The sequence below is a fragment of the Tarenaya hassleriana genome, unplaced genomic scaffold, assembly GCF_000463585.1.
Source record: "Tarenaya hassleriana unplaced genomic scaffold, ASM46358v1 Cleome25, whole genome shotgun sequence".
In the NCBI taxonomy this organism is placed as follows: Eukaryota; Viridiplantae; Streptophyta; class Magnoliopsida; order Brassicales; family Cleomaceae; genus Tarenaya; species Tarenaya hassleriana.
In genome coordinates this window covers 1854632-1870101 of record NW_010965775.1, presented here as the reverse complement: position 1 = coordinate 1870101, position 15470 = coordinate 1854632, and the positions used below count along the sequence as shown (strand labels likewise).

The 15470-nt window shown below is 40.6% G+C and overlaps 3 protein-coding genes across 4 annotated transcripts in view; all 3 read right to left on the bottom strand.

Annotated features, from left to right (window-relative positions):
- Positions 1-374, bottom strand: part of LOC104816535 (non-classical arabinogalactan protein 30-like) — a 1639-nt gene extending 1265 nt beyond the window's left edge. The window contains exon 1 of the mRNA XM_019202845.1: positions 63-374. Coding sequence (XP_019058390.1) covers positions 63-253 — 191 coding nt within the window. The 5' untranslated portion in view covers positions 254-374. The remainder of the gene's footprint in view (positions 1-62) is intronic.
- A 3053-nt stretch (positions 375-3427) lies between these two features.
- LOC104816534 (sister chromatid cohesion 1 protein 1) lies at positions 3428-8181 on the bottom strand. Of its 2 annotated transcripts, XM_010545406.1 has the most exons (20): positions 7960-8181; positions 7651-7719; positions 7510-7568; positions 7361-7405; positions 7194-7213; positions 7018-7094; positions 6700-6820; positions 6350-6425; positions 6190-6268; positions 5880-5992; positions 5569-5636; positions 5326-5478; positions 5084-5252; positions 4924-5006; positions 4650-4824; positions 4416-4494; positions 4170-4321; positions 3979-4063; positions 3785-3897; positions 3428-3697 (listed from the first exon to the last, which is right to left on the bottom strand). In XM_010545406.1, the coding sequence occupies exons 1-20, from the start codon at positions 8010-8012 to the stop codon at positions 3615-3617; spliced, it is 1872 nt and encodes a 623-aa protein (XP_010543708.1). In that variant the 5' UTR covers positions 8013-8181; the 3' UTR covers positions 3428-3614. The 2 variants fall into 2 exon arrangements, with proteins under 2 accessions (XP_010543708.1, XP_010543709.1); XM_010545407.1 differs by lacking the exons at positions 3428-3697; positions 3979-4063 and having other exon boundaries at positions 3804-3945; positions 4170-4327.
- Positions 8182-8996: 815 nt separating this feature from the next.
- On the bottom strand, positions 8997-15464 carry LOC104816686 (cytosolic endo-beta-N-acetylglucosaminidase 1). The gene is made up of 20 exons (XM_010545616.1): positions 14881-15464; positions 14413-14550; positions 14186-14295; positions 13998-14109; positions 13811-13918; positions 13613-13725; positions 13410-13491; positions 13220-13300; positions 13017-13072; positions 12741-12876; positions 11869-12611; positions 11806-11824; positions 10879-11342; positions 10448-10531; positions 10295-10355; positions 10103-10190; positions 9892-9953; positions 9710-9775; positions 9553-9616; positions 8997-9252 (listed from the first exon to the last, which is right to left on the bottom strand). The coding sequence occupies exons 1-20, from the start codon at positions 15379-15381 to the stop codon at positions 9197-9199; spliced, it is 3144 nt and encodes a 1047-aa protein (XP_010543918.1). The 5' UTR covers positions 15382-15464; the 3' UTR covers positions 8997-9196.
- Between the last annotated feature and the right edge of the window lie 6 nt (positions 15465-15470).

Genomic DNA, 15470 nt, shown 5'->3' with positions numbered 1-15470 from the left:
CCCCCCCCCCTCCCCCCGCCGCTTCCACCGTTTTTCCGGCGGGATATCCTGTGGTCGCTGGCGGTGGAGTACTGTATCCCTCCGCCGTGGTCGCCGGCCATTGCGCCGCTGCAAGGAGGAGGAGGAGGGTCCACATGGCTGCGGTGTCCATTTTTCTTGAAATTTCTTCAAGTTTGAAGCTTTTCTCGAACTTTTTCCTTCTCTGGGAAGTTGGAGATGCAGAGAAGAAGAATATATATATATATACACACATAGTGATACATATATGCAATGTTTTTTCTTGAAGATGATAATGTGTGGAAGAAAATGTAAGAGACGTGAATGCGACTAAGGATTATTCATGCCTTGCGTGGTATAATTATACATACGTGAAGGCCATTTTCTTTTTCGCTTCTGTCAACGGAGTGTGTGTGTGTGTGTATATATATAGTAATTTTAATTTGTTTCCATTTCTTTCTATTTTGGTATTTGTATAAGAAATAGTTTAAGACAAAAAAACTCTTTGACATTCAATCGAAAAGCATTAATTACATGTATTTAATTTGTAGGTGAAACTTTGTAAAAGTCCAGAAATTCTGTTAGATTTTATTCACAATTGGACGTGTGCAGAAATTGTGTAGATATTATTATATGTATATTTTTTTATATTTATATTTTGAAAAAACACCGATCCATATAACGTTCTAAGTTTCTAATTTCGAAGGAAATCGAAAACAATTGGTCTATGTTGTCAATTATTATTTTTCAAAGGGAGAAAAAAAGGTTATGAAATTTTTTTAAAATTTAAACCCCAAAATTTCATCACCGGCAGCTTTCCTTTCCCACGCGCCTTTTTCCCCAGAAATTCCCGGTTTTCGCAAATTCTGCCGATTTCCGTGGGTCTGGCGCGTGGTAATTACTCGCTTTATGAGCGCGTGGGTATACTTCCGTCCCTTTTCAAGCATTTTAATCAGCGACTGAGCCTTTGTGAATTGTGAGGCTTTATATTGGGCTTTTTTGGGGTCTATGTGACCAGTTTTGGGCTTTCATTGCTCAATTGTTGAATAAAATATATTTTATTCGTTTTCCATTAAATATTTTTTTTTATAAATAGTAGTACTTATTCCGTACATTTAGTTCACTGATAATATTTCATCGTATAAATCAACTGTTATAATTTTATTTTATTTCTCTAGAACCAAATCTAGAGACATGACTATTAGTACTATTAGTAGAGATATATATTTCGGCTTTCTTTTTTTTTTAATCCATTCAATTTTTTCAATTTAATTTATATTATACAAATGTTTTATTTTTTTAATTTTTTTTAAAAAAATCGTAACCAACCAGTAAATTCCATTAAAAAAATAATCATACATTATTAAATTCTGTTGGATTTTAGAGTGAGCAAAAATTACCATCTTATCAAGCAAGAACATTGATTATAGCGACAGTGACAAACAAATCCAGTATACACAGGAACGATGTACATTGAATCATACCATAAAAAGGAACAAGAATAGAAGTGGGGGGAAGAAGAGGAAATATATTTTGTTTTTATAAATCTTTTTTTTTTTCTGGAAAATTAATACAAAAAATGGGGGGCATGGATCAGGTGCAACGGCGGTGTACAGGACGGCAAGAAGAGCAACGAACGAGACCATTGACGTTACAAGATACACACTCCATGAATCCACACTTGCCGCCGTAGATCTTGTTGCTCCCATGGCACCGATCGCACACGACGAATCCCAGCCCGCCGCAACCGTCGCAAACCTTAGCCTCTACCCGCACGGACGCCGGCCCGCGGATGAGGGCCTGAAGCTCGCCACTCTCCTGCAACCGCTTGATCTCGTCGGCGCCGCCGATGTACCTACCGCCGACGAATACCGCCGGCAACGCCAGTCTCTTCTTCGCGGTGGCTCCCATGGCGTCGATGAGCTCGCAGAGGAAGTTCGAGTCCATGGAGACATCGCGTTCGTCGATCGGGACTCGGAAGCTGCGGAGGATGGATCGGACGGCGCGGCAGTCTTCGAATGTGCGACGGACGACGCGGAGGGAGGTGAGGTAGAGGACGGATGCGGCGGATCCGATGGAAGATCGGGGAGATAGGCTGGGATTGATGAGGCTCGTCGTCGCAGAGGAGTGAGTGGATGTCTTTGAACGAGGAGCAGTGGAAGTGAGGACTGTGTCTCGGAGATGTCGCCGGAATTCTGAGAATCCTTATCGGAGATTTCAACCACTGCGGCAACATCAGGACGACGACCACGACGGAGAAGAAAAAAAAAGTAATTTTGATTTTTTTTTTTGGTCCGTATAGCTGTCGTGAGAAGCGAGAGCCGGAGTGGGAACTATATATATAAGGGCGACGACGGTCCATGGATTACTTTAAAGGTAATTTTTTTTTTTCCGTTTCAGGTTAGCATTTATTATTTTTATTAATTAGGAAAATGAAAAAGATAAGGCTTCAAGATTCCACAGGCACACATATAGATTTTTTTTTTCGAAAGCTCATTGGATTATAGATCTAATTCCAGTTTTATGGTTTGTATTTAATTCCTACCCATCGGATTTACCTGTATATTTGTACCATTGATCGGGAAATAAAAGTTGTGTGGGCGTATTTTAGGACATATATACAGATAAATATACGGAACAAAACAATAATCATTGCTGTAATATTATTGTATTTTTATTTGCAAAAAAAATAATATGATTGTAACGTTATATGCGTATTTGAAATTGAAATGGAAATACAGAGAGAACGGGCCAATGAATGAGGAGAATGCAAAGGGGGACAGAGAGCGGATGATTCTCGTGATTTGAGAAAAGCCCACAATATGGCTCCTGCATTTTTTTTTTAATATTTGATTTGAAGTATATACTGTGCATGTGACATTTAATTCAAATATCGAATTTTATATTGAAAATATAAAAATAAATAATTTCCAAATCGCATGAAAGGTTTTGCTGTATTGGCGTTCGATTACAGCCTAATTAAATAAGATTATATGATACGACCATTGATTGCATCATATTTTATCTCATTTCTAATGTTTTACAAACCAAAAATATTTCAGGGAATAAGTTGCTCAATCAACCAAAATCTTAAACCGAATGTTGTTTCAAAAATCAGATAAAAAGTATTAGGAGTTAACTCTCTTTATTCTCTACATCATTTTTTCGATTTTACAAAAACCACATCTGTTCAAATTATTTTTCTCTACCTATTTGAGTTTTTGTTTGTAATAAAAAATATTTTTTTTTCTTTTTTTTCTATCATGTTTTAATTATTACTATATTTAATTTAAAGTCGTCTAATTTAATTTTACAAAAATTCAATTATATTTAGTTCTCCATGTTCCAAATAAAATTTCAGACAGTCTAAAGTCTACGGAGTTTCTGGGCATCATACGTCTCTGTTCAACCAAGAATAAGTAAACATAAATGAACCAAACTTGTATCCATTACCATTGGATTCAAGAATCAAGGTATAAAAAAAAAAAGAGGGAGTGATCTATGTGGGGATTATATCATATGCCTGGATAGATACTTAACTAAGAGAGGCAACACAGTTTCTAAAGACCAAAGGAGTTTGAAGAAGAAGAAGAAGCTGACCTTTCCGAGAGTTGAGCTCACATTTTCGGCCCTCTAGCGATGAGAATGTCCCCATAAGGATGCCTTTGCTCCACATTTACGACCCCTCGAGTCGCTAGAACTGTAAAAATTCGGATACTCAGAAATGTTCTTCAACGCATTTTTTTCGCCATGGGGAGGAAATGGATGTTGTAAGGAATTTACATACCGCAGAATTGGTAGAAGAGCTTAGCTGCAGCGTTTCTGTTCATTCCGTGGGCAAGCTTGTTGAGGGATTCCACTTGCGCCGATCCAGGTGTTTCAAAGTGTGTTTTCAGCTGCCTGTGTTTTGTCTTAAACTTTGTCACTGTAAACTCTGTTCCTGAAACACTGAAACCAAAAAAAATGTACTGTTTTTTTTACCTTTGGATGCTCTCGGTTATCTTCTCCTCCGAGTGAATGTAAACGGGGTGTTGAGTTTGTGTAGGTCCAGTTTCAATAAGTATTTCTGTTCAATAGTTCACATGACAGTGAAATAAGCTATGTAAAGGTTGTGAAAAATCTTCATCTGATGACTGTTTCTGCCTAAAGAAATAGATACGAGAACTTTTTACCGCGATCGGGAGTGAAGCCCTTTTCAGGGAAGGTGGATAACTCGAAAACAAAGTCGGGGAAATCAGCGTGACGCCATGATCTGTCTTCAGCTACTGGTTCAAGGCCGATATTACGTTTTCCCGATGAAGATTGTGGCTTCCCTTTATTCGACCTGCTACTAAAACATGGGGAAGGATTACAAATCTATTAAAGCTTTTTGTTGTTGGATCTTAGCTTCACGTGAATTTACGGTTTTTGCTCAAAACCTTTTAGAGTTTATCTCTGCATTACTCGATACGGCTGCATGCCAAGATGCCGAGCTAGGCATGGATCTCACATCATCTCCTGAAATTTCATCCAACAAGAAAACAAAAAAATGTGTTATCATTATCATCGATATTACATCACATTTATAGATTTTGTTAATAAGAATATATCGTAATCTTCTCGAATATGATACTCAGGACTTTCTGGACAACGAGAAAGCCTAAGTCTTTTACCTGAATAGCCTGGTGTGATCATCACATTAGTTTCAGTTGTATGGTCATTATGTACTAGGTTGGCTTGACCTCCAGCCATCAAGTCTTCTATTGAAATATCTTCCATGGTGATATTTGTGCGGAACTTTTCGGCTGGACGGCCATTGTTGTGGGAGTTCATCCCATTGTCTAAATTCTGCAAACCTCAAACTCAGTAAGAGAAGACCAAAACATGTTCTTTTTTCTATTGATAGTAAACTTCCTGGGAAAAGAATACACTCTCATGCCTTCTTACATGATCTGTTTGATTGTGATCGTTCATTCTCTCCTGCGGTGATCCTGTTGATTGTTCATGGGCAAAACCAGGGCCATGGATTTCTGCATAGGCAATATGGAAGGTCGGATAGTTTGATTAACGAGAAAATAGAACACCAATGATATAAATAGATACACACCAGATGTTGGGTTTTGAACAAGGTGAGTGCTTTTAGACCAAAGCTGATGGAGTGGTGGCGGGTAAGAAATGTCATCATGTCCCTTGCTACGTAAATGATCGATTAATAGTGTAGGTGGAATATCCATCAATTTAGTCACCTTCTTTCCCGAGGTGATGGTTCTTTGAGCCTACAACAAATCAAACGCTTGTATAACATAATCGATTATGAATTTAGCCGATCCATATATCACAACTTGGTACCTTTCTCTTTTTCTGTCCCCTAGATATAATGTCAGAAGCATCTTGGAGCCAAGACTGGTAGATATGACCAGATATGATGGTCTGCTCGTAATCCATCATTGAGGCTGCTGTCCTCCTTGCTTTTCTTTTCAGTGGACATTGTCTATCTCGTTCCTGCTTCACAAGTAACAGAGAATATTATGGATTATTTCCAAAAGAGCGACCTTTATCCCCTCAGGTTTCTTTTAGAGACAGAACAAATACTTCTCTGCCCGGCTTCTGATGCTCCAGCGGCTGCTCAGCAAACATTTGGGGGCTTGTGGCTTTATCTCCTGCAGAGGGATAGAAGTTAGTGAAATCGTCCAGCTTTATTAACGTAAGTCAATAAACTCATAAGCATCATGTTAGAAGGGCTTGATAACTCAATATCTTCTTCACCGCTTCTACGAGATCTATGTCTAATACCTTATTATTTCACAAGACGACTTGCCAAACAAAACAGATTAGCTTCATGAAGTGGCATAGTTTTGATACTAGCAGGCAATTTGTAAGGAAAAAAAAAGGACATTATATACCTCTCGGAGTATGATGTCGATGGGGTGGTGAGGGGATAAGAGTTGAGGGTATATTGGTGCCCTCCCGTGAATTAAAGTTCATCTGTGTCTCATCATCTCCTTCAATGTCAAATCTACGATTCCATCCCAAAAGTTATTGAAATACAGATCAAGATAAGAACAGCTAACCACAATGCTTTTTGTAGAAAGGCGGATTAAAGAACAAACATAAACATTGCATGGCTAAAGCCTCTCCTCATACAGCTTTATAAAATTGGTTAAAAATCTGTAAACGAAAAGACAGAGATATAACTGCTATCGAGAAATGTACCTTTCAAAGCGATCATATGTATCTGTGTTGGCCTGGTACGAACCATGACACTCAAAGAGGGTGATATTTTCAGGGTCAGCTGAGAGTGTAAGAGGAATTGCTTAGAGTAATTATCTCAAGAATCAACGTATATCGTATTTTCAAGAAAGTTCCCAATAACCTTGATGCAAGTGTTGGCCAAGATCTTCTTGTCCAGGGTTATGGTTCATATTGGGTTCCTCCAAGTCATCTAACCGCTGCAGAGAGAGCATGAAGCCATTACACAAAAAAAAACTCTTGTCAACCATCAAAGAATTTTCTTTTTGCGTTTGTATGTTACAATTTGAGTCCATGATCAATGCTCTCCGCCAACAAATCAATGATTTATCATCATGTGTAAAGTATAGCCAACGGATATGTTAACTACATTAACTCATAGCTTAGGTTATATTATCAACACATATTTAATCGAATTTTCAAACAATGGCAAAAGTACAAGGAATACACAACAAAAAGAATCAATTGGTTTACCATGGAAAAATAAGTGGTTTGATGGAAATCCATGACATTGGGAACGTGAGAATCATTACGGGTTTGTTCAATGTCTTCAAAATCTGCTTCTTTATTCTCAGGCAAAGTAACAGCTTCTTTCCTGAAAACACAAAACCCCATAGGCAGTCTACTCTGGTTCTTCTCCACCCGTAAAGTGAAACCAAATTCACATAGGCTTCAGTTTATGAACAATAATTATATTCTTGTTGCCATTCTCTCGCCGGCCGGATTATTCAATGGAGTCGTATTGAATCCTACAAAGCGAGGGAAGAAGAAGACGACGAAGAACAACAATACCTTGCATGGGTTTTTCCTTTAGGCAGTAAGGTTGGATCTGGAGCAGCTTTTACGCGCCAAGCACTGTTTATTTCTACCTGAGAAATCAAAGCTCATATAAGCAGAGCAAACAACGAGATATAACAACATGATATCAAAGAAAAAACGAGGAGAGAATCCAGAAGTTTTGATATTACCAGAAGGCGGTTTACATCTTCTGGTTTTGTGACGAAACCCAGAAAAATCCGGGAATGGAGAAAGAGAGAATTCATTGTGATTAGCTTATGATCATCAGAAAACAATTGAAATCTAAACCCGGAGTTAAAATTCTAGCGAAATCTACGACGGGTTCGCAAAAACTTACCATACAGGAGCTTCACTTTCCTCTCATAAACAATTACAACCCCACCTGATAACGAGAAGAGAAACTGTGATCATCAAATTGGGCAATCGGAAAGCTAAGGGAGAAGAACTAAGAAAGATTGATTCGAGGAGCTTGTTTGTGAAGAATACCCATGAGAATCCCGGAGAGCCTGAGAGCCATTGGAACCGACGGATTCAAAATCTCTTCACTGCGAGAAATCCAAAAGTAAGACAACACCGACCGACGGCAAACTAGTGTCAGCAAAATCAGAGCAGAGAAGAACGACTCACCAGATGTTAATGATGTTGAGCTTGCTGAGCTTCTTCCGATTGATCTTAGCGTGCAACGTAGCGGCCATCCTTGACGAAAACCCAAAAACAAAAGCAGAGAAACATAGATCAGTGATCACACCCTTTTGTCCAAGAGCCCCAAAAGAGATCAAACAATTCAGATCGCAGAGACCATTTAAAAAGTAACAACGGCTGAGGAAGTTCACGACGTGAAATTCAATAAAATAGACGATGAGAACTCAAACAGAAACAGAGCTTCCATAATCTTGAAACATTAGAAAAGTTCGAACACGAGAATTCAAACCTCACCATATTTGCCCTAGTGGAGCTTTCCGAGCTAGAAGCTGGTGAGAGTAAAACATGTTTCTTCTTCACAGACTACCTCGTGACGACAGAGAAACAATTCCTTGCCTCGACGGTGGTCGCAGAATAAGTTGAATCGGAGAAAATGTGCATGTACGAGCTTCAACACTCTTTTTATGTATGTCTATAGAGAGAGAGAAACGAGCGAAGAGAAAGAGAGAGAGAGGTTATGAACCCGCCATGGGAAGAAGACGGAGAAGTTCATACTGACGGAGCGAGAGGGAGCACGCCGAGAGCAATGCTAAAAAATACACGACAGTGATCACGGGTTATTCATTATCCAATAAGGTTCTGACACGTAGCACAAGTCGTTGACAGACGCCAGTGCAAATAACGGAATTACGTTACAGCTACTTGGCTCAAGCTCTCCATTTGCCCCCGAGCCTACCGAATTGTTGCCGTTTCAGAATCTTGAGAACGGCGCGTAGTTGAATCTTGCAAACAACGAACACTATGATGTTTTCGTATGACCTTTCTTCTTCTCCATGTACCTGTACGCCTGGCAAGTGACAGAACCTTTCGAGTAAGAGAACACGACGACCCAACAATAAAAGTGCAAAACGACACCGTTGTATTTGCCTCCGTCCGTCGCCGGAGATATTCTTCAGTTCGGCTACTCCGATCACCGGAAGCACGTGCTCCTCCGCCAACAATGGACCTCCGCTCACCGCCGTCGGGCCGCGCATCGCAACGGTGGTCCTCCGTCATGCTCGGAATCCGAGCCGCCTCGAGCGAAGAGTAGTACGACCGCATATCCGGCTTGTGGCTCGACGGCGTGGAGCTCCTCCGCAGTAGTCCGTCCGGGATGTACTGGAGTGTTTGCAAGGACGTCACCAGAAAATCCTCGCTCCTCGCGAGAACCAAGCTCAATGTCACGGTGATGGTCGGGAATATAGTCAACGACGTTTACGGCTCTAATCGTCCACAAATTCAGCACTCTTGTGTTTTCGTCTGGTTTAGGGTCAACGAAGAAGAACGGCATATTAGGGTTTATGGGATCCCGGAGAGGATACCAGACAACGGCCGATTTGATCATTCAGCATGTTACAGGGGGTTCTGGATTCATGATCATTCCATTAGTTTCATGGATCTCCAATTTATTTTTGTAAGGAAAAAAAAAGGTATACTTGAAAAAGCTTAAAACTTCTGAGACCAAATCTAATGAACTGAACTTCCAAAATCATCAAGCCACAGCTTCTTCTCCTTCTTCCAGAAGCATTTGATCGAAATGCCACACTCCTGCAATTTCACAAGACCAATTACTTAAACCCCAAAATAGAGCTTACCAGGAAGTAGAACTGGCGAAAAATAACACAAAATTCGAGTGACCGATCCAACCCGTAATCCGAAATTTAGGTATCCAAACGATAGGAACAGGTTATAGCGTGGGGGGAAAAAATCAGAAAATCGGGTTTTAAATTGGATAATTAGATCCGAGATCAAGTGTTATTCACGAGTATAAATAGCAAAATTTGAAAACTTTTTAACTGAGCAAAATTCGAGATCAAGTGTTATTCACGATCCAACCCGAGGACTTACCGTGACCTTTACCGACTCTTCTTAACTGAGCTACGTACTCTGAGATTCTCTTGATGGATTCAACCTGATCACGCAAACGCAAATTCGGGCATTATATGCGATTAATGGCAAAGCATCATGGGAGCGGGGAGAAGTTGTGGGAATTATCGGCTTTTACCTGCTCGCCCAGAAACTCGGTTTCGACAAAATCAACCAGATGAACATCGTTGTTCTTCATGGCCACCTGTTGGTCATTCCAACAAAAAAGGTTTTGATCATTTCTTGACAATGTGTCATCTTTCTTGACAATCTCCAAACAATGTCCCAAGAAAACGAATTAGATAATGATGGTCTTTATACCCTGTGCAATTTCAAGAGCTTCTCGTTCGTCAATTTCTCCAGAGACAATGCAAGCTCCATTGCTGAATCAGAACAGAAATGGAAAATCAGAATATTAGCTAATAAGGATGACCTTAGAGGCTATGCATATTCTATTGGATTCTGCAGCTATGAAGGTGCATTTCACTGCAGCGTTTTCCATGCCGAAACACCCACAACCAGAAAAACGTACCATACAAGGCATCTCCTTTCTCGGCATGATCAAACTCTGCCAATGGCGGCAGGATTGACAGAAGCTTGACCCTCCCACCACGCTTGTTCTGAAAATTACAGAAACCCAATCAGCATTACAATGTTGCCATAAACCGAAATCGACGAAGCTTACATCTGAATACAGGAAAGTAATATATGTGAAGATATATACTTGGTACTCCATGAACTTCTCCGCATGCCCTCTCTCTTCGACACTCGATTCTCTGAAAAACCTATCAACAAAAAGCAATCAATCCACCTACATGAAAGAACTTTGGTAATACCTGAAACGGTTCCATGACCTGAGAGAGAGAAGAAAACTTACTTGGCGAGACCTTTCAAAGCGACATTGTCTCTGTCAAAGTAGGCATACAGGGCGTGGTAAATGTAGGAGACATTGTACTCCACACTGTAATCCCATGGGGTACGTAAGCAAGCGATGTTAGAAAGATAATCACAAGCAAATTCAAGATCAAACCCAAACCAAAGAAGGAGGATTAATCACAAGACGGCTCAATGGTGATGCAATGATCGCAAACGTAACCCTAATAAAAAACCAAAACAGATGAATCAAACCGTAGTAGGACCTTCTGGTGAAATCTCAGCAAAGTTGGGTGAGGGGGGCGTCAGAAGATGAAAGATCAGTTCTCTATCTGAATAGCAACTAATTTTCCCGAAGTTTCGACAAAGATTGTGATAAATCCAAAACAACAAAATTTGAAATACGACGGAGAAAGCGACAATCAAATGACCTACTTGATCTGATCATTGATCGCGGCTTCAGACTCGTCCGAGAACTTTTGGCGAGCGAGAGAAACCTGAGGAACTGTGGGAACGAGATCCATCTCCTTCTTCACCTCTTCAAAAGGCTCGAAGACGACGCCCGTCAATGCCCGTTGGTTCGTCCCCTTCGCCGCGCGAACAGATAACCCGTTTCCCGGTGACTTCCTCGAGCAAACCGGAAGAGTCCAAGATTTCCACGACAGAGGAAGACGAATCTCATCGACGCCGGAATTCAAGGGAGAGATAGCCGGAGAAGCCTTGAGCAACATCATCGTTATAGAGAAAGATTTAGGAAACAGTTGACGATGAACGGTGGCTTTAAGAGAGAGAGTGACGGTGACGATGTGGTGAAGTGAGAAAGTGACACGTAGACGGACACGAAATGGCGCGTGGACTGCTCGTGGTGGCTCTGGATATATCGGGTGATATAGGCCCCACTGGTCAACGTTTCAAATGTCATTCAACGTTTGGTTTCGTGATATATCGGGTCATGGACATGAGTTAATAATAATGTTTTGCATTTTGGAATTGTTATATTAAATACTTCATTAAAATTCATTCGATATATATAAGCTGATAAATAAAACAATAATAATCATTTTACCAAATAAATCAGAAAGCATAGATAATTTGTTTTACATGAATCTTACATATAAATTATAATATTAATTAATTTTTATTTTATTATTAAAAATCCATTAAAAATAAACATTATTTTAAAATTAAATCTTTTAGCTATGTGATCGTAAAATCAAAAGGGCAACAAAACCAAACAAAGTAAAGAAAAAAGATGAAATTATTGGGAACGAGGATAGGATAATGTGATTAATTAACAGACTAGTATTGCTTCTCCGACCATTTTATTCAACCAATGCATCAATAATCGTTACTCATTGTTGCCACTCTTTTATTCAAATCACTGTATGAATATTGCCACTATAATGGCAATAATGCCATATAAGCTAAAGACCTTCCAAATCAACTAGAAGGTAAGGAGAAGCATCAAGCTCCTGCCAAGAACTGTCACCAAAGGACCAAGCTTGAAGCCTGAACCGGACTTCCCCCACACCCGGTTCGATGATCAAGTCCGAGATGTAAAAGGCATCCACGTGGGCAGTTCCTAGGAACGTTCTCTCGCCCGTTTCGCCTTCTAGAAGCTTCCTCGACCCGAGCCCACCCTTCTTATTCTTCTTCTTCCTCCCCTTCTCTGCATACACATTGTACCTCGAAAACAAGAACTCATCTGGGCATTTCAGTCTCCATTCGAGCTTTCCTCTGAAGTTCCTGGAACCTGACTCCGACTCGCCCGGGACAAGTTCCACGTCACGAGCCTCAATGATCCATGACGATGCAGGAGGGAAAGATCCGTTCTTTTCTGGGTCGGGACAGGAATCTTCGATGGAGATGTATCCTAGCAATGCAAAATACTCTTGCCTCTGTGTCTCGGTTGAGGGTTTGCAATGTCGAGAGCAAAATGTGGAGATCTCAGTCAGTGTGTGGCCGTTCATGACGAGGCTCGTATGGTATATCGTCCACCCGGATGGTGTCTTTGATGATAAGACGGGGAAAGGTATGCATGTGTCGCTGAAACCGGGAATGGATTCATCGGTTCCCCGTCGTGGCGCCAAAAGTAAGGATTTTGATTCTTGTGATGGGGATGAGAAGTGAAGCTGAATGCCCAATTCAGAATTCTCTTCTGTCTTAACCTGCAACCACTCCAAATGCCTCATTCACATCACTGAAAGTGAGAAGCTTGAAACTTTACAGATAAGATATCTCCTATCTCTATGCAGATCGAGCTGATATACTCGAAGACGGGGAATCAAAAAACTTACAGAAAAGGTAACGAAAATCGGGGAATCAGAAAGCTGAAGCTGTGGTTTGAAGAGTCTTGCTGTGAAAACTGCATCTTCTTCAAGTCTTCCTCTGAAACTGATATTCCCTCCTCCGTTGAAAGATGCCTCCTGAGCACTAGAAAATTCGTGACCTTACCGTTATAGATTTTGCCAGAACTTTTTGTTAATCAACGAGATATCAAAATACTTTTCTTTTTATTCTTCGCCTTCTTGAAAAGTTGAAAAAAAAAACGAGTCAAGGGCCAGAAAACTCACTCAACGATGACCTGGATGGTATCCGGGTTACTTTCTTCATTGAATTCAAGGAGTGGCTGCCAGGAAGAACACAATGAAGTCAAGTTCAAATGGCTCCGAGACAAAACCCAGATCAAGAAATTCAGACATGGTACTCAAACACCGGTTTTTTCATGTAACCGTTGGATTTGCAGTAGCAAAAAAGGTGTGAGAAAGGTGTGAACCTGAAGACTTTGGCAAGAAAGATTGTACCACGGAGAATCTGATAACTGGGAACCTCCAAGAGAAACATGACGCCCAAAACCCTGGAAAAATGAAAGAAGAAGAGAGATTTACAACTTAACCGAAATAGAATCATATCCAAACTCAATAGTTTCATGGCTAACCAATGGATGCCATAGAATGTATTCTCACCCGATTGAAATCAGAGTAGAACGGTAAGGCTTCCGGATAGGTTTGAACTATTCCCCATGACTTCTCAACAAGTGACCACCATCTGAAAACCGAAAACATGTGAAATGATAGATTCTGTGAAATCTTATACTAACAGGGGATTAACCTCAACATATGAGATATAAGGTAAAGGGAATCAATCATTCCGCAACAGAAAACCATACTTATTTTGAGCTGTGAGAAAATCAGGTGGTTGCCCGGTTTCGTATACCCATCCAGGAGCAAATATAGCAGCAGATACGTCGCTTTTCTTCAGCACGTCAAGAGCAACATTGGTCTAAGCATGTAAAGATTATCAGTTATTCACTCTTCAACCGCAAAAAAAAAAATTACAAATATTTACGGATTTAGGGGTCACATACAGTCCACTGTCCACCACCAAAGGTATTCCTTCCGAAAACATCTATTCCCATATACACATCGTATTTTCTATCTCCGGAAACTTCAGCTGATAATTTCGGGTAGTCTTCCTGAAAAATGCCCACTTATACGTAAGCAAAAGACATACAAAGAAACGGGTCGAAACAACAAACAAAGACAGAGGAAAACCTTCCACGTATAGTTCATGAATATGCCATCGCATATGTCAAAGAAAGGTTTATTCTTTTCATTCAGCTGATCTTGCCATTCGAGATGGCCGTGAACCGTGACACTGTCATACCTGTAAAATGTTATCGGAGAATTTAGAAAGAGAATAAAGAGTAATTAAACGACGAAAATTTTCTGAAAAAACTCACCATATAACCAATGCCCCAGGCACAGACAAATGCATGACCTTTGTTAGGTGGCCTAAAAATACCTTCAGATTGGGAATCTGCCCTATTTCTATCTCATTCTCTATATTGATCTGCAAGTGACAGCCATATCAACCGAAATACATAATTCAGTAATAAGAAAAAACATTCAAGAGAGGTTTAGAAGATGACGAGAACTGAAAACCATTCAAAAGCTAGCAAATACGCACCAGCCACCCATCGTATCCAAGAACAGCAGCAAGTTCTGATAACCGCTCTGCATACATCTGTGCAGACTCCTCTGTTTCGAGCAACTCTTTGCAGATAGCTTTCCCTTCATCCCATTCTGTGATGAAAGTCCCCAATACCTTGGGGGTTCCCATAAGCCAAGGAAACAAACGCAGTATGCATAAACTCCTCAGCATGTACAAAGCAAGGTCTCTTCTTTATCAGCACAAGACTACTACTATACTATTCCTTTTTTTAAAAAAAAAAACCTCATATTTCCATCAAAATGCTCGTTATCAGATATGATAGAGTTTTGACATTTATCATAAATAGCAATTGATACATAGTTCCTAAGTCTTAAAAAGCTAATCATTTGCAGTCCTTCAAATGACTGAAAACAAACTGAGATCGGATCTCTGAAAGCAAATAAGCTAGAACATAAAACAAAAAAAGAAATTAATAGAAATTACCTTAACGCCATGTCTATGAGCAGTGTTGACCCAACATGGAGGAGGCAGAGTTACCAAAGAGTGTGAGAAATAGACGAAAATGTCCATCAAGTACCAATGCCATATCGCAAAACCCCCGTCGTTTTCGCACCCTTGCACCCACTTGTCGTTGACGTACCCACCTTTCATGTCGTGACAGACCAGAATCCTCGGACGGTCCGGCAAGTCAACGGAGTTTCGCCGGAGAGGAACAGAACTCCGGTTGAATGGGAAGTGAAAGGAGTCGAAGTAAGAGCGAGACTCCAGGTCTTTTAAGGTCTTGATCGGAAAGGAGATGGGCACCGACGGCGGAGCTGCCGAGGCAGATGCACCGGCGCCGGTGACGGCGGCGTCTGCGTCGAATTGGGGCATGATGAGAGACAAAGGGAACGTCTTGAGGAGATTGCGGAAGACCCAGATGAAGAAATTGTAGAGAGAGACAAGGGTTCTGCGAGAGAAATAGGCGCTAAGAAGATTCCGCATTCTATACGGGACAACCGAGGAAGATTGAAGAAAATGATGGCTCCGATTTTTTTTTCCCTTTGAGAGAGAGATTTTCCTTCCGTCGTGTA

What these genes read in the sequence shown, in the direction of transcription:
- LOC104816534 (XM_010545406.1), bottom strand. Translation starts at nt 8,012, where the DNA reads ATGTTTTACTCTCACCAGCTTCTAGCTCGGAAAGCTCCACTAGGGCAA. An exon ending in CTCAACATCATTAACATCTG is followed by an intron (nt 7,569 to 7,650) that starts GTGAGTCGTTCT and finishes GATTTCTCGCAG; the next exon opens with TGAAGAGATTTTGAATCCGT. An exon ending in TGGCCAACACTTGCATCAAG is followed by an intron (nt 6,269 to 6,349) that starts GTTATTGGGAAC and finishes TTACACTCTCAG; the next exon opens with CTGACCCTGAAAATATCACC.
- LOC104816686 (XM_010545616.1), bottom strand. Translation starts at nt 15,381, where the DNA reads ATGCGGAATCTTCTTAGCGCCTATTTCTCTCGCAGAACCCTTGTCTCT. An exon ending in TTGGATACGATGGGTGGCTG is followed by an intron (nt 14,296 to 14,412) that starts GTGCGTATTTGC and finishes TGTCACTTGCAG; the next exon opens with ATCAATATAGAGAATGAGAT. An exon ending in TTTCTTGCCAAAGTCTTCAG is followed by an intron (nt 13,073 to 13,219) that starts GTTCACACCTTT and finishes TCTTCCTGGCAG; the next exon opens with CCACTCCTTGAATTCAATGA.